Source organism: Haliotis rufescens, unplaced genomic scaffold (assembly GCF_023055435.1).
Source record: "Haliotis rufescens isolate VD_foot unplaced genomic scaffold, xgHalRufe1.0.p SCAF_5, whole genome shotgun sequence".
In the NCBI taxonomy this organism is placed as follows: Eukaryota; Metazoa; Mollusca; class Gastropoda; order Lepetellida; family Haliotidae; genus Haliotis; species Haliotis rufescens.
This window is the reverse complement of record NW_025964223.1, coordinates 37,439,882-37,458,275: the sequence shown is the minus strand read 5'-3', so window position 1 is coordinate 37,458,275 and position 18,394 is coordinate 37,439,882. Positions and strand designations below refer to the sequence as shown.

At 41.9% G+C, this 18,394-nt stretch overlaps 1 protein-coding gene across 1 annotated transcript in view; it reads right to left on the bottom strand.

Moving 5' to 3' along the window:
- Positions 1-1,872: 1,872 nt before the first annotated feature.
- The window catches only part of LOC124116311 (serine-rich adhesin for platelets-like), a 75,392-nt gene continuing 58,870 nt past the window's right edge, over positions 1,873-18,394 (bottom strand). Inside the window, exons 14-22 of the mRNA XM_048383628.1 lie at positions 15,753-15,836; positions 11,102-11,266; positions 10,054-10,161; positions 8,015-8,184; positions 7,438-7,527; positions 6,335-6,481; positions 5,299-5,406; positions 5,041-5,128; positions 1,873-3,481 (exon numbers count right to left, since the gene is read on the bottom strand). Coding sequence (XP_048239585.1) covers positions 3,353-3,481; positions 5,041-5,128; positions 5,299-5,406; positions 6,335-6,481; positions 7,438-7,527; positions 8,015-8,184; positions 10,054-10,161; positions 11,102-11,266; positions 15,753-15,836 — 1,089 coding nt within the window. The 3' untranslated portion in view covers positions 1,873-3,352. The remainder of the gene's footprint in view (positions 3,482-5,040; positions 5,129-5,298; positions 5,407-6,334; positions 6,482-7,437; positions 7,528-8,014; positions 8,185-10,053; positions 10,162-11,101; positions 11,267-15,752; positions 15,837-18,394) is intronic.

Here is an 18,394-nt window from a genome sequence, read left to right as displayed (position 1 = left end):
TCACGTCTGGCACCATGTTTCCACATGTATGTCAAAATGTTGAAACTTATCAAGTATCACTTGAAGATACCGGTACTTGCATCCTGGGCAATTTGCTCCATGAAATCAACAGCTCAAAGCATTCCTGCACTGCAGTTGTCCATAGCTATATAGGTATGACAAGTTACAATATCAATGACTAACTTAAAGAATGCGCTATAAGTTGATAATTTGTATAGAGCTAATAATTATTATCATTTACCTTACCTTTCATTTTTTTCACAAAAATTCACCTTGTCAAAAAATACAACCTTAAAGGGGCACTGATCCAACGCAATTCCCCAGACTGGTTTTTGCCTTTGTTATTGTTTTTTCCCCGTGAGTACCCGGGTGATACGCAACGCAACTGAGCGTGACCAGAGACTGGGCTACCGTCTGCAAGGACAGCTAAATAAACTTGGAGGCTGGAGGCAATATTTGTTTTACACATTTTTGAACACTGATTAGTTTAACCGTGATCTATAAACATTTCGACAAAAGGCGCATGTTAATTAATTTCTTCAGCCTAAACAAACAGAAAAAAAAAGAACGGCGGAGTTCATCGTATGTCGTCTTTTGGAAATACCCCAGATGGTTATAGTTTAATAATAAAAAAAGTATCCATGCAGTGAAAGCATTTTCGGATTTCGGATTGCGTCGATAATACGATTACTACTCACTTGTTGTCATCCACGTTTTCTGGTATAACCCTACACTTGTGTATTTGTCGTCATTCACTTGATGCTCAGTTAATGAATTTATTACAGGTACAATTAGTGGTAGCACCACTTAGATTACCTGACAAAGGTTCCCATTTGGCATTTATTGTGTCTGGGGTAATTATTCAATCTAAATCCAGGTTTGAAGTGAGGTGAAATGTGTGTTATGTAATATGCACGTGGCAGCCCAGCAAGAGGTGAATGATCAGTTCATTTACTTTTTTTGTAAATCAACGGATCGTTCCTAGTCATTAAAGGATTAACAGAAAATACGTTGATTGATTAATCACTGTTATCTTGCACAGTGGATATGTCAAAAGGGAGTGTTTACATGTCTAGGTTTACTAAAACAAAGGGAATACACTCATATCATGGCATGAAGTGTCGATGTAAAAACAACATACTTTGTTCAAAGGGTTAACTAATAATACGTTGATTGATTGCTGATTGTTATCTATCACTCAATGGTTTTTTTAGGAACCGTGGACGTTATGAAAATAGTTGTCACATGGGCTTTCTCAGCCGACCCTTGAGACTTGACACCTATGTGAAACACCTGAAACAATCTAAGTGATCAGTTGAGAAAGGAACACGGGTTATAATATTCCGAGACGATATATAGATTTTAGAATATTTGATTGTTACAGAGACACGTGACATCGAATAAGTTTCTTTGTACAGCTGCAGGCGAGTGGGATATTGTTCCTTTGTGTGGATATTTACGGATACATTCCTCGAACAAGGAAGCTGCCCAAAATTTATACACATAAATTTGGTAGGTTGTAATTATGGTATTTGCATTTTGTTTTCCTTCATTCGCTGTAGCATTGAACCGATTCGTTCTTGTTCCTCTACGTCTTGGTTGGGAAATTCTTCAGATTGACTAAAAATGATTAAGACGATCAAAAGGGCCTACAAACATCACAACAGATTATTATGTTGGATTAGAAGCCAAACATCACAGAAATGTACTTTTCAACGTAACATTTTCAGTCTCTTGGTGATGACATTAAACATCAAAATGTTTGGAATTCGTTATCATAATAATACAGATGGAAATGTTTTTCAGTCACTTTGTAAAATAACTGAATATTTAGGCGTTTAATAAATTTGAAAATGTTACACATTTTGACAGTAAAAAAATATACACACTATAAAAAAAAGCAATGCCTCAGGTGAAATATTTACTTTGTGTTGCAAGGCAAAATAGTGTAAACGAAAATCGCAAAATTACCAAGCAAGTGACTTATCAAAATTTCGTCACCATTACCAATGCTACCTGCAAAGATACCTACATTTCCTTATTATCTCGAAAACTGTATTTCATTTTGTTCATCAATGTGACCATACGCCCTTATTACTACCCATAAAAGTGACTAATGCGCTTACGAATGGCGCAGCAGAGGTCGCGAACTAGTCTAGATTTCTGCTATACATCCGGGTACTCACTGGGAAAAAACAATAACAAAGGCAACAACCAGTCCCGGGGAATTGCGTTAGATCAGTGCCCCTTTAACTCCCCAACAATGTTCCAGAGCCTATACAAAGGTGTTTGTATTTTGACATGGTGACATCACCAGTGTAAGAAGGGGATGGTACTGTCACAACACTGTTGTAATACTAGAACAACCAGGAAGGCAGCATGTGTTTTTACTCAAAAACATATATCGGTCCCCCCACCTTTAATTTGATACATTAGTTCAACTTGTTACTCAATATGTGTTTGCAAACATAAATACAATACTAGCATGTTTTAGACCAGAAACAAGCAGAAATATTCATTAGCTGTAGTGATTTGGTGGGAAACAAATGCTACTTCTTTGAGAGTTTGATGTTTCCATGGAAACACAAGAAATGTAAAAACAAAGTTTTTTTAAAAAGAATATGAAAAGGCGGAGAGGAGGATAAGACATACCACTCCCCCTTACTTTACACAAGTGTCTGTCAAAATGAAAGTTTAATACTACAAATACAAGAGCAACATTATTAGTTCTTGTCCTCTGAGTGAGTGATTTCAGTGCGTCTTCTTATCTCACCCCAAACAAATGGTGTTGACAGCTCCCATAGATTGCTGGATGTCATACTGATGGAGGTGTGAAATTCTGACCTCATGATGCTGTTTCAAGAAACATGTACCAACTGGACCTTCACTTCAAGCAAATTTCCTTACTTTTCATAAGCTATCCAACATACATGAAGACGTCACGTTTTCTTGCTGCCTCTATGATTCAAACATCCTTGCCACCATGATGGAATTCTTCTATACATATATACAGGCATTCTCTGTCCTTGGCCACAAAACTACAAGCACTTTGACAAACACCAAGGACATTGCCAACTGTACAATAGTAAATATAAGTACTGGAAAATACAAATAGTCTTACTGATATATATATGATAGGTACATGCTGGTTGCAATGTGTAGATATTTGCCAAATATACACAGTTGTCGAGTAAGGGCCTTGGGAAGGCCTGTTGTCCAATATCCAAACTCTGTCACACCTGTACATAGGCCTTGACCTTGACCTTGATCATCACCACAGTTCAACCATTATACAGGAAATAAAACACTAAAATCTTCTTATTATCTGTGCATCATTTTTTCACAAGTCGATCTAAAGGCCTGCCTTTTGAGGCTTGAAGCACTTAGTTGCCATGGTACTGAAATTATTGACAGTTGGTACGTTGACAACAACGTCCCTTCGTTTGGCATCATCTATGAGAGAACGCCAGTCCTGTCCTCTCTGAAACAAACAGATTGTCACTATTACATGTACAGTAAGTACCCCATGGGGATTTGGGGTCAGACATGGTCCACTATTACATGTACGGTAAGTACCCTATGGAGATTTGGGGTCAGACATGGTCCACTATTACATGTACAGTAAGTACCCTATGGGGATTTGGGGTCACACATGGTCCACTACTACATGTACAGTAAGTACCCCATGGGGATTTGGGGTCAGACATGGTCCACTATTACATGTACAGTAAGTACCCCATGGGGATTTGGGGTCAGACATGGTCCACTACTACATGTACGGTAAGTACCCCATGGGGATTTGGGGTCAGACATGGTCCACTATTACATGTACAGTAAGTACCCCATGGGGATTTGGGGTCAGACATGGTCCACTATTACATGTACAGTAAGTACCCCATGGAGATTTGGGGTCACACATGGTCCACTACTACATGTACAGTCAGTACCCCATGGGGATTTGGGGTCAGACATGGTCCACTACTACATGTACAGTAAGTACCCCATGGGAATTTTGGGTCAGACATGGTCCACTATTACATGTACGGTAAGTACCCCATGGGGATTTGGGGTCAGACATGGTTCACTATTAGATGTACGGTAAGTACCCCATGGGGATTTGGGGTCAGACATGGTCCACTATTACATGTACAGTAAGTACCCCATGGGGATTTGGGGTCAGACATGGTCCACTATTACATGTACAGTAAGTACCCCATGGGGATTTGGGGTCAGACATGGTCCACTATTACATGTACAGTAAGTACCCCATGGGGATTTGGGGTCAGACATGGTCCACTATTACATGTACAGTAAGTACCCCATGGGGATTTGGGGTCAGACATGGTCCACTATTACATGTACAGTAAGTGCCCCATGGGGATTTGGGGTCAGACATGGTCCACTATTACATGTACAGTAAGTACCCCATGGGGATTTGGGGTCAGACATGGTCCACTATTTCATGTACAGTAAGTACCCCATGGGGATTTGGGGTCAGACATGGTCCACTATTACATGTACAGTAAGTACCCCATGGGGATTTGGGGTCAGACATGGTCCACTATTACATGTACAGTAAGTACCCCATGGGGATTTGGGGTCAGACATGGTCCACTATTACATGTACAGTAAGTACCCCATGGGGATTTGGGGTCAGACATGGTCCACTATTACATGTACAGTAAGTACCCCATGGGGATTTGGGGTCACACATGGTCCACTATTACATGTACAGTAAGTACCCTATGGGGATTTGGGGTCAGACATGGTCTCCAGCAACCTATACTTGTCATACAAGGTGACTTAATGGATGATGTGGTCAGACTCAGAGACTTTGTTGATGGAGTGGATCATGCTCATAATATCAATCACTGGTTTGTTTTATGTACAGCCTGCCATCTTATAGTTTGAATATTGCACATTTGCATTTTTTAGAAATTAAACAGTAGCAAGTGACATCAAAAAGCAATCTTGACCCATACTTGAAAACACAATGGTGGCGGTTGGAACACTGATACCACACTCCGAAACTAAACTGACCTTTAGAGTGTCAAGATGGCCAAGGATGTAGAGGGCATACTTAGCACGGGTGAGAGCCACGTTCATTCTCCTTCGGTCAGACAGGAACCTGCAAAGTCAACCGATCGGAACCATTACTTGTTTTCTCTCTTTTTTATCATCATAGGTAACTATATGAGGAGTCAACATTTCTTCTTTAAGACATCTTTCAAACACATAACTTGAAAAAGCCCTCTTAACAAAATATCCTCTGACCCAGGCTAACGGTGTGTAACATACCCAATACTTCCAGCGGCCCTGCGAGCCCGCACGCAGGACATGATGATGACGTGTTTCTCCCGGCCCTGGAACCCGTCCACTGTGCCGACCTCCACGTCTCTCACTCGCCTGCAGGAGACAAGCATTACAACACAGTCCATGTTACATGCAGAAGAATAGGAAAACAAACCTCATACCTTTGCTAATGCTACAGGTTCCACAACTTTAGCTTTTTCTTCTTAACATGTGTTTTTTTATGGATGTTGTCGTCATTCATTCCATTTTGAGAGCTTTTCATTGAATCCTGATAAAATCATCTACCACATGGCAATCTTACAGAAGCTAAACTGTTCAGGATATGTTTGATCTTGTGTGCCCCTGAAAAGGGAGGGGAGGAATCAAAAGTTACTACCTCGGTACATGACCCCCTATAATCAGACCCTACCATGGTACCAGCTGTAGGTCTCATGAGGTGGGTACTTAATATTTGATTGGGAATTGTTTCATTGGAGCCCTGGCAAAAACTATTTACATAGACTTATAAAAAATACAATCATGCATACACTGAAGCTGACTGAAATTTTATCTTTCTTCAAACATATGAAAGTAAGTAGATATGCAAACATTAGTGGCTTGTAGTGTAACCATGGAATTTTAGTAAAATCTTGTCATTAATAATATATCACATGACTAACCACTGGTCCAGGTAGTCCTGTGGGTACCCGGGTCTTATTCAGTACCCACCTGCCCTAAGTGTCTGAGTCACCCAACCCAGCCCAGCGCAACATATCCCGAGGGAGCTCCGAGTTAGAATAGGTCCCCAACGGCATAAACCTGCCATGCCAGGCAAATAAGAGGATTGGTGGTCAGACTTGTAAGAAAAGGATAATTGTGTGTCAAGACACCCTGACACTGTGGGACATAACAGTGCTCATAACCACTAGTATGTGTTTCCAGATTTTATTATTCACAGGCCGCCATCACATAGCTGGTATACTGCCGAGTGTGACTCAAAACAAGAAACAAAGATCCTGTTTGCGACAACAAAAGTACTTACTTGTAGCTGAGTGAGTTATTGACAAGACACCGTTGACTCTGATAAGGGCAGATAACTCCAATCCTGGTTGCTGGTATCTTGGAGCGGGTCATGATAAGTTGACAAAGCTCTGCTACACAGTTGGCCTCAGCTTGGTTGCTCACTGACCTGGCAGAAAAAACCTACCTGTCATTACCATGCTTGCCGTAGAAACAGATTCACAAGGACAAGTTTTGTTCTTATTTATGTTGACAAACATTATGTGCTATCTGATTTACAAGTGTTAAAGCGTAACAATTCTTAGAAATCTGCAAACACAATGTTTATCAACATTATAAATACAACATCCATCAGACATGTTCCTCTAAACAGCTGTGAGACACACATGATGAGTCTGGAATGCTACATCAATTTGTCCAAGTAGTACACAGAACATATAGTAAACATTTTCTGACAAATATAACTAAAATACAATGTGCTATGGCCACAATGAACAGCTCAGGAGATTTCAGGGCATTTTTAAGGAATCTGCTGTTACAACAGGGGAATGATCTAGGATTAAGTCTGTATTGAAGTGCTACACATTTTACCAAGGTACATGCTCTCTGGCACTTGAACTAGAGATTTAAACATATCTCACAATTTGATCAATATTTTTGTTTATCTAACAATACAAACAATCTTGATGACAAGTTGCATGTGGTCCTACATACTCTCATACAATTAAAACTTCATCAACGCTAAACCCTGCTGTGGTGACAAACATCAATGCCAGGCCGCGGAGTGAGTTCACTCAGGCTTTCAGTCCAGGAAGCTGCAACTAGGTACAGCCCACAGTATACAGTTTGGGATCAGAAGTGTTATTCTTGTCTAAAACCATTCATTAAAGAAAGTCAACCATTGTTTCTTACAACAGGAACTCCAATGATGTGCTAGTAGTTTCACATATCTTGCATCCATTCACATCACAGATTACCCAAAGAGAAAACTTTCAAATTCCCAAAGAGGAAGAGGAAGGAGTGTTGTCATCTGATCATACTGCTGTAGATTCTCTTTCACGATAATACATGTACTTTAGATAGGGACTGCTGCGAAGGACTGGTGTAAGAGACAGGCACACCCACCCTTCAGTTGAGCTCTGTTCCTGCCCATCCTCTATGTTGAACACCAGGTAGGGTAACAGTGGCCAGTTCTTGCCTCGGATGCCAACTAAACTGAAACCCAGAACACATGGTCCAAATATCAAATGTACAAAATCCACACAGGGTAGAGTCAGTGTAGGGGTGTGGGTAGAGTCAGTGTAGGGGTGTGGGTAGAGTCAGTGTAGGGGTGAGGGTAGAGTCAGTGTAGGGGTGTGGGTAGAGTCAGTGTAGGGGTGAGGGTAGAGTCAGTGTAGGGGTGAGGGTACAGTCAGTGTAGGGGTGAGGGTAGAGTCAGTGTAGGGGTGAGGGTAGAGTCAGTGTAGGGGTGAGGGTAGAGTCAGTGTAGGGGTGAGGGTAGAGTCAGTGTAGGGGTGAGGGTAGAGTCAGTGTAGGGGTGAGGGTACAGTCAGTGTAGGGGTGAGGGTACAGTCAGTGTAAGAGTTAGTACACTGTAACACATGGGACCTATTCAATTGCAGTATAAGTATTGAAGTGAGCACCTTTACCTGGACCCCCAGGTGTTGCTGCCTGGCAGTGTATATGAAGGTACATGGCCTACCTGTCTGTGTTCAGCTGGCCGTCGTACACATACAGGTTGGGGAAGCTAAGAATGGCGGGATCCATGCGGTACTGTGTCTTCAGCATCAGAACAACATTCTGGTCTTTTGACTTGAAGTACGAGTACAGTCTCTCAAACAGGGACAGCCCAAACTTCATGTCCTTGGCTTTCTGTTAATACATCAGTCACACACAGGCTGAAAGGTGTTTGGTTGAAAGAGACAACAATAGCTTCCATGTCACCAACAAACCTGATCAACAGTGCAGTCCCATGTACCCCACATCCCAAGTAAGCTGAGGTGAACCTACAACACACTCGTCACACTCCTCCAATATACTACACTGACAACCACTGTAGAAGAACTCTCTCATGTTGAAGCTGTGCGGTTCAGGGAATGGTCCTAGTTACAGAAGTTGTTCCCATTATACGCACGCCCTATGGCATGATGTTGTGAATACAAGGACAACCCGCTCCTATGCCTGGAGCTGCAGCTCCCCCATTACTCACTGTAGACCATGTCAAGGTGATGCCAGAACTGCAGACAACATAACATTGACTGGGCTTTTGGAATCAGTACAACACAGTCCCAAAGATGGACAATCACTTTGAATGTTTTCACAAAGGATTGAACAAAGAGGTACGGAAACATTCATCCAAATATCTATGAATTTATCACTGCAATCGGTAACATCAAATCTGCTGACAGAAGATCCTGTCTACAGATTGACCATTGAGCAGTCACTGTTGTCTCTTGTTAAACTACACCAGACTCTTTGACTGACAAACTTGTGACACCTTATCGTTACTAAAGCTGCAACTCGTTCATACCCAAACTACAAACCCCCCAAAATCGACATATCTCTCTCCACCAAACTAAATAAAGAAACCGACCAAAACACCTCTAAATCTACCACACGAGCATACATACATGAAAAATTGCCAAATTAGTGTCACATATACACAGACGGGCCCTTTGCCCAGGACTCAAAATGCACGGGATTGGCATCCACATCAACAAAACTATCCTTTAGGCTCCCCAAAAATCAATCAATCTTCACAGCCGAACCAAATGGGGATAGTAACAGCCCTACACAGCGCCCAAACTATAAAACACCAAAAAACCCTAAGACTCATTAAGTGGGCTCTCCCCCCAAAAAACAAGCTACCAATATAACATAAACCATTAATCTATAAAAACACACAACCTCACAAACTCCTTTGGTTCCCCCACCTTTTTAGCATGGCATATTTCAAAATTCAAAATTTCCGCCCAAATTAATTAAGTTACCATAAAGCCCCTCCAGGTTGCCTTACCTTTTGGACGTACCCTTCTCGACCACGTCACTAAATGGCCTGGCGGGCCCGTGCACAAAATAGGAAATATGGCAGAAAGCGCACATTAAAACCCAAACTAAGTAAGTAAGACTTCTCATTTGTGAACCATTTTGTGAGTTACAGCCACCATAATGAAAGCACATTGCAATAAAGGCACAGTGGAAACACATTGGAAACACAGTGGGGCTATTCCACATTCTCATTAGGGGACACTTCAACAATTCAAACGTGAAATAACAATCAACAGATCATAACCTGTCATAAGAATGTAGGCATTTTGGGGAGTAGGCAGAATGAGAACATTCCTGATTAGCTGGTCTTTTCATCTGCCTGTCATGTTGATGCTACACAAAAACATATTCTTAGTCTTGAGGTCCCTTACCATCACTAACACACACTTCAAATTCCTGAATAGTTTCACCGGGGTTTCACACTTTTTCGATCGCTAACAGTCATTGCTTTAGAATAAACATTGTTTCAGTATTGGAAGTCGGAATGTATTACCACTGATGATCAATCCATACAGTTGAACAGTCATCGTTCATATCCCTAGAGTCACCTGCTTTGTATTAGGGTTACACCAGGGCCCTGTCCAACAAAACAATCTTACAGCTAGGACTGCTAAGTCAGTGTTAGATATAGGAGTTAGTATCGTCCTAAGTACTAAGGATGCTTGGAGTGGGGCTGTGGTGGAGGTGTTGTACCTGGGAGATTACAGTGGGCGGCAGCTGCTCCGGGTCACCCACCATCACCAGCTTACTCACACCATACTGCAGCGGGATCAGACAGTCCAGCTCCGTCGACTGAGTTGCCTACAACAACAACCACCATGCATGGAACTGCCATTCAAAATAGTGTTTTGTAGCTCACCTGGATATGTAGTGAACAGCCACTATAGATAACAAAAAGTAGCTGTCAGTATTGCCGTTCAACATTTACTGCATAAATCAATGTAAATAGTGAGGCCAAAAGTGTTAACAAATAGGAAACAAGGAAACTAGATTTCCACAATGTTTCCAAATCTGCAAGAAAGAATGTACTATTAAGAACATTTTTGCAATACACAACAGTTATAATTATTTTACTCAGAATTTCAACTCTTAGCCTAACATACCTTCTAAGGATAATAATTTTCCCCCAAAATCCTAATGATTTGAACAAAATATGATGTCATCATCAGAGAAATGTACATACAAAATTCAGTTTCCTCACTCTGGTAAAAATGCCCTTTGAGAACTAAAGATTTGATCAGAATGAATTGTAGCTTTTTCAATAAAGGTGACCTGGTAAAAAATGGAACCCCACTACAAACTAAATACCGGTACATACCAAGTTTCACTACTGTTGGATAGAGAATGGCTGAGGAGCAGCCACAAGAAGTTTCAACTTTCAGTATGGTCAAAGTGCAAAGGCCAAATCAAGATCAAAATGTAAATACTTCCAGGAAAAGGCCACGATTTTTTATTTTTTTTATATAGCTGACATGGTGGCCATATTGTCATCTGATTCATGTCTTCGTTAGTTGGAACAATCACGTGAAGTATCACCCTAATTGGTACAGTTGTTCCTGAGGAACCTCCCGACGCTGGGCAAGCAGCCCATGACATAAGCTCACTTGACTTTCAGTCAGGTGAGCTAAACATTTACACCATTATATCGTATCAAAGTATTCAAATTGTGTATGGTTACAAACAAATCTTGATGCATTAAGACCTCAAGCCTTAATCAATTGAAGCTGAAACTGTCTGTTACCTCATCAATGATGGCACAAAGGAAGGGGTTCCTGCGATTGTTCGTGCGAAGTATGTTCATGATGCGTGCACTGCCAAGGCTGCTGAGGGTTCCACAAATGACGTGGGCATCCTGCAGCACTCGCTGCCGTATTCTGGTCTCCTCCGAATGAGTCAGTTGGACAGACTGTCAGCACATCACACACAAAATTCATCAGTAAAAAGTTTCATAAATACATACTATATGATTCTGAGATAAGCTCTGGAAGCAAACGCCACCTTCATTTGATTTTAAATCACAATTTTGTACAAACAACATAACTTTTAGAATAATCTAATGCGCAAAAATGAATCAACACCACTGTGAGATCAGTCTGTTCCATTACAGTATATACTTAGCGTGCTATGTCAGTGTGCAGTTTGCTTCTTATCTCTGATATCAATAACACAGAGTGAACACATCCTGAAATCACAGTCATCAATTGTTGTGTTGGTGAAGGTTGAGTCGTGTGGGGACACCTCAGCTGTACAGATACGTGGAAACTGCTGCGTTGCTGTCAAATAGACCTTCCATGCCCTAACCTGACAGTGCAAGAGATCTTCAGCATCCGGATGTCAAACTGCCGGAAGCCCTTGATCATACCGGGACACTGCAGAACCTTACATATTGTGTCAGACTGGGAAGCTGCTAAGATGGTGTTGATGGCTTGCTACCACCATGTAGATTCCTAGACTCATGCAAGAAGAGGAGTAAATCAGCCACACATAGCATCAATGCCTCATGGGGTCGAACATCCTTCTGCCATAGGCAGCAAAAGACTTCTACAAGTGGAAATATGATGAATGTTGACCAACGATAGAGCCATTTCTGGAGAAACCATCTGACGTCCGTCCCCTTTGCAGAATAGCCACAAGCGCAGAGCAAGTGAATCGGGTGCTGGGCAGGGCTGCTTTAAGTGTAAGATTTAGTACTGGGTTTATGGCGACATTGACAAGCTCTGGAAACCACATACAACATGGCCAATAAGGCACTACTAGAGGGTTGCTGTGGATATAATCTTCTGCAGGGTCCATGGCAACAGGACTTGGGGAGGATATGTATACATGTTATATTCTCCCACGTAAATGCCAGAGCATCGTGATCCACAGCTTTACGGTCTGGCATCCGGTGAGGCAGTACCTTGTGATGTTCAGACTGATAAAGAGGTGCATCTGCTGGGGCAGTACAGTATGGCCAAAAAGGTATCTGTCACAAGGAGAGGTGTATGGGCGGCCATTCGGTCAAAAAATACAACGTGGAACAAAAGGACAAAAATACGCAATAAAGATCAAATATTACGAATAAAGAACTAAATGTTACAAATAAAGGTCAAAATACAAAACAAACAGATGCCGGTTAACCAAATACAAAGTTGAAAAAAAGGTCAAAAGTACGCAATATTAATAGTCAAATGTTACGAAAAGACGTCATAAGAAAAGAAAGAACAATGTGAACGAAAGAACGTCAGTGAACACGAAAGGACGTTTACAATAAAGAACGCCAGATGGTGCTGCAATTTGTAAAACATTACGAGTTTAATCAGCTTGTTCCACTGTGTATATGATAACTGCATCCTGAGGTGTACAATGTATTACGTCATTCCTCGTGCACTCACTGTCTGATGTTACACACACATAGATAATAATGTACACACTCTGTATATACATGTTGCGTTTAAGCATCGTCACCGGTCAAGGGCCTTTTCATAAATACAGTATACTGTGTAAATTGGACATCTGCCTAATTTTGTATACAACCTTCAATAAACACTCATTTAACACTAAACTAGGATTAATCTACAATGATCCAATAGCTGTTCATGCTTGGTGCAACACGAGGGTGCTATGATGCCGAGTTTTGTTTCAGATGCACATTTTCATAACATCTGAAAAGTGAACGTTGTGTGAGTATTTGTTTTATTTAACAGCTTTGACAGAAATTGTGTGTGAACAAAATGCTGCCTAATATCTGAACGTAAAAAATATATATCAAATGTATTTGTATGCATATGTATAACGTTACACAGTAGTTAGGAAAAAAAAGCTTGCCATAAATACAGTCATGCCCTGCTTTCCCGGACGATTTTCATTCAAAACGAAATAATTACTATATAAATTTACCCGTATATCCGGAAATTCAGTTTCCGGAACCGGACAGTCATTTTCATACACAAAACACTGAAATGCACACAAAATTGTCTCACTCATTCGGACAATACACTTCCGCTGGTGGTAATCCTTCCGCTTGATTTGTGAGAAGTCAATTAACCAAGTGACACTGAGTTACGTTTGAGACAAGCTTGTTTATTGTACATGTAATCCCCTTCGATAAATATAGCGTCTGTGGAGGTCAGAGGTCAAAGTTGTGTAAGTATGGCCTGTCAACCAGCGAAACGTAAGCGACACGCAGTTACAGCACGCGAAAGAAAGGGAAATTTGTCTGTTTAAAGAAAAACACCCGTCAGCAAGTTTAGAAACCATCAGTAAGCATTATGGTACTGAATTTGGACATACCATTGGAAAATCGACAATTGGTGCCAGTTCAAAGTTCCATGACAGATTTTTTGAAACCTGTATGAATAAAGACTGAGTGGATGTATCTGTTTGCTCTGTCATCTGTCATGAGTTGCATAATTGAAGGGAAGTAACTCTTCCAGTAAGAAGCTGGTTTCAGTTATACGGAAATTCGTTTATACGGACGAATTGTGAAATGACGCAAGTGTCCGTATAAACGAGGCACGACTGTACAGAAAATCAGTTTTCCTCTATGACACCAGCATTCGTTTTCAAACCAGATTTATTTTGCTTGTTTACATCCAGACCATTTATATTTGTGACAAAGACAATTTGTAAGTTGATGCCGAAATGTATGTGTAATTCAGGGATGTATGAATCCTCGCTTAGAGTTAAATGAGTGACGTCAGGCGGTGGGTGCACGAGGAATGACGTAATACACAGTGCATGCCCGTACATGATTGTAAACAGCAACAGTGAACAGTGCATGCTCGTACATGATTGTAAATAGCAACAGTGAACAGTGCATTGCCCGTACATGATTGTAAATAGCAACAGTGAACAGTATATGCCCGTACATGATTGTAAAAGCAACAGTGAACAGTGCATTACCCGTACATGATTGTAAACAGCAACAGTGAACAGTGCATGCTCGTACAAGATTGTAAACAGCAACAGTGAACAGTGCATGCTCGTACATGATTGTAAACAGCAACAGTGAACAGTGCATTGCCGGTACATAATTGTAAACAGCAACAGTGAACAGCGCATGCTCGTACATGATTGTAAACAGCAACAGTGACCAGTGCATTGCCCATACATAATTGTAAACAGCAATAGTGAACAGTATATGCCCGTACATGATTGTAAACAGCAATAGTGAACAGTGCATTACCCGTACATGATTGTAAACAGCAACAGTGAACAGTGCATGCTCGTACATGATTGTAAACAGCAACAGTGACCAGTGCATTGCCCATACATAATTGTAAACAGCAATAGTGAACAGTATATGCCCGTACATGATTGTAAAAGCAACAGTGAACAGTGCATTACCCGTACATGATTGTAAACAGCAACAGTGAACAGTGCATGCTCGTACATGATTGTAAACAGCAACAGTGAACAGTGCATTACCCGTACATGATTGTAAACAGCAACAGTGAACAGTGCATGCTTGTACATGATTGTAATCAGCAACAGTGAACAGTGCATTGCCGGTACATAATTGTAAACAGCAACAGTTAACAGTATATGCCGGTACATGATTGTAAACAGCAACAGTGAACAGTGCATGCTCGTACATGATTGTAAACAGCAACAGTGAACAGTGCATTGCCGGTACATAATTGTAAACAGCAACAGTTAACAGTATATGCCGGTACATGATTGTAAACAGCAACAGTGAACAGTGCATGCTCGTACATGATTGTAAACAGCAACAGTGAACAGTGCATGCTCGTACATGATTGTAAACAGCAACAGTTAACAGTATATGCCGGTACATGATTGTAAACAGCAATAGTGAACAGTGCAGGACAGCGTTTGAAACAAACAGTTTTCGTCCACTATTTCTTATCATGATAACATATAGCAAAACCCTTAAAATGTCAAATTTCTATTAGTCCTAATGATACCTTTACCATTGGGCAGTTTGGCTAGGACTATAGGACTAATGCCAATTTCTAACGCTGATGAAGGAGTGGGCATGGCTTATCAAATTTACAAATGTGAATAACTTAGAAAAATTATGATTCAAAACAACCCAAAAAGGAGCACCAACATTTTTGGGACAACACAGGGACAAGTACATATAATCCCAACATGAAACAGCAGCTATAAAGAGCCAACATGAGGATAGTTGGGAGTATTGCCTTCAGTGAGGTGATGTGAGGCAGGAGGATGAGTGAAGGCAGATAACTCTGTAACTGGTGACCCCTGATTCAAGAGTGCATCCATGCAAACGGTTGTCACTCTATGTTAGGAATATGGGAGATAGGAAGCAAACTGTAACTCCCTGTTTTGTAAAATACATGAATAGCTCAAGTAGACATTCCAAGAACACAACTAACAAAGTATGAAATACTGACTACAGTTCTGGAGATCAGTGTTCAACCTACATGATGAGCGGGTCCACTCTGCTGGTTGTCCAAATATTTTAGTTCTTTTTCAAACTTCCTGAGGTCTGCCTGTCTTCTGTCAATCTGTAAAACAACACACTTTTAATCGAGGCATTATAGATTTCATCTTCATATCATTTCAGTAACATCAGTGATACTGAGGGGTTGTAACTGACTGAAAGTCTTGACATGGTATGACAGCTGTTGGGAGGAAGCACCAAGTGCCTCCGCCAGCTGTAGACTTGTGGCACGTTGGTGATTGCCACCAGCATGATTACTGTTCTGACAGACCAAGGCTCAGACCTGGAGCAGCTACTGAATTACAATCCACAACCAGTGGATCCTTCAATGTGAAAACACATCACAGACCACATGTGCACAAAACATGCATGTGCTGATATACAAACATTATTTCAATAAGGAAATAGTGTCTGCAGTTTTTGTTGTTGAATAAACATATTCTGTCATATACAAACACGTTTCAAAATACATCTTCTTAAAATGATGTACTTGTAGCAGAAACATTGAAATATATGATCAGATTTCATAACGTGGATGTTGATGCAGCCATCCTCCGATGTAAAGAACTGAATCTGAAGGCCCCTCAACCTGTTCAATCTTTGTATTAAGAATGTCCAGTTCTGCTGCTAATACACCTAGCCTGTAGATGTAGTTCCCTGACATACCAAGGTCCTGCTGCTAACACACCTAGCCTGTAGATGTAGTTGCCTGACTTACAAAGGTCCTGCTGCTAACACACCTAGCCTGTAACTGTAGTTTCCTGATCTACCAAGGTTCTGCTGCTAACACACCTAGCCTGTAGATGTAGTTGCCTGACTTACAAAGGTCCTGCTGCTAACACACCTAGCCTGTAACTGTAGTTTCCTGATCTACCAAGGTTCTGCTGCTAACACACCTAGCCTGTAGATGTAGTTGCCTGACCTACCAAGGTCCTGCTGCTAACACACCTAGCCTGTAACTGTAGTTTCCTGACCTACCAAGGTCCTGCTGCTAACACACCTAGCCTGTAGATGTAGTTACCTGACCTACCAAGGTCCTGCTGCTAACACACCTAGCCTGTAGCTGTAGTTTCCTGACCTACCAAGGTCCTGCTGCTAACACACCTAGCCTGTAGCTGTAGTTCCCTGATCTACCAAGGTTCTGCTGCTAACACACCTAGCCTGTAGATGTAGTTCCCTGATCTACCAAGGACCTGCTGCTAACACACCTAGCCTGTAGTTGTAGTTCCCTGATCTACCAAGGTCCTGCTGCTAACACACCTAGCCTGTAGATGTAGTTCCCTGATCTACCAAGGTCCTGCTGCTAACACACCTAGCCTGTAACTGTAGTTCCCTGATCTACCAAGGTTCTGCTGCTAACACACCTAGCCTGTAGCTGTAGTTGCCTGATCTACCAAGGTTCTGCTGCTAACACACCTAGCCTGTAGCTGTAGTTCCCTGATCAACCAAGGTCCTGCTGCTTACACACCTAGCCTGTAGCTGTAGTTCCCTGATTTACCAAGGTTCTGCTGCTAACACACCTAGCCTGTAGCTGTAGTTTCCTGATCTACCAAGGTCCTGCTGCTAACACACCTAGCCTGTAAATGTAGTTCCCTGACTTACAAAGGTCCTGCTGCTAACACACCTAGCCTGTAGCTGTAGTTTCCTGATCTACCAAGGTCCTGCTGCTAACACACCTAGCCTGTAGATGTAATTCCCTGATCTACCAAGGTCCTGCTGCTAACACACCTAGCCTGTAGATGTAGTTCCCTGATCTACCAAGGTCCTGCTGCTAACACACCTAGCCTGTAGCTGTAGTTCCCTGATCTACCAAGGTCCTGCTGCTAACACACCTAGCCTGTAGATGTAGTTGCCTGACTTACAAAGGTTCTGCTGCTAACACACCTAGCCTGTAGATGTAGTTGCCTGACCTACCAAGGTCCTGCTGCTAACACACCTAGCCTGTAGATGTAGTTCCCTGACCTACCAAGGTCCTGCTGCTAACACACCTAGCCTGTAGATGTAGTTGCCTGACTTACAAAGGTCCTGCTGCTAACACACCTAGCCTGTAGATGTAGTTGCCTGACTTACAAAGGTCCTGCTGCTAACACACCTAGCCTGTAGATGTAGTTGCCTGACTTACAAAGGTCCTGCTGCTAACACACCTAGCCTGTAGATGTAGTTGCCTGACTTACAAAGGTCCTGCTGCTAACACACCTAGCCTGTAGATGTAGTTGCCTGACCTACCAAGGTTCTGCTGCTAACACACCTAGCCTGTAGTATGGTTGCCTGAACTACCAAGGTTCTGCTGCTTACACACCTAGCCTGTAGCTGTAGTTCCCTGATCTACCAAGGTCCTGCTGCTAACACACCTAGCCTGTAGCTGTAGTTCCCTGACCTACCAAGGTCCTGCTGCTGACACACCTAGCCTGTACCTGTATTTTGTTTCCTGATCTACCAAGGTCCTGCTGCTAACACACCTAGCCTGTAGCTGTAGTTTCCTGATCTACCAAGGTCCTGCTGCTAACACACCTAGCCTGTAGCTGTAGTTTCCTGATCTACCAAGGTCCTGCTGTTAACACACCTAGCCTGTAGATGTAGTTCCCTGACCTACCAAGGTCCTGCTGCTAACACACCTAGCCT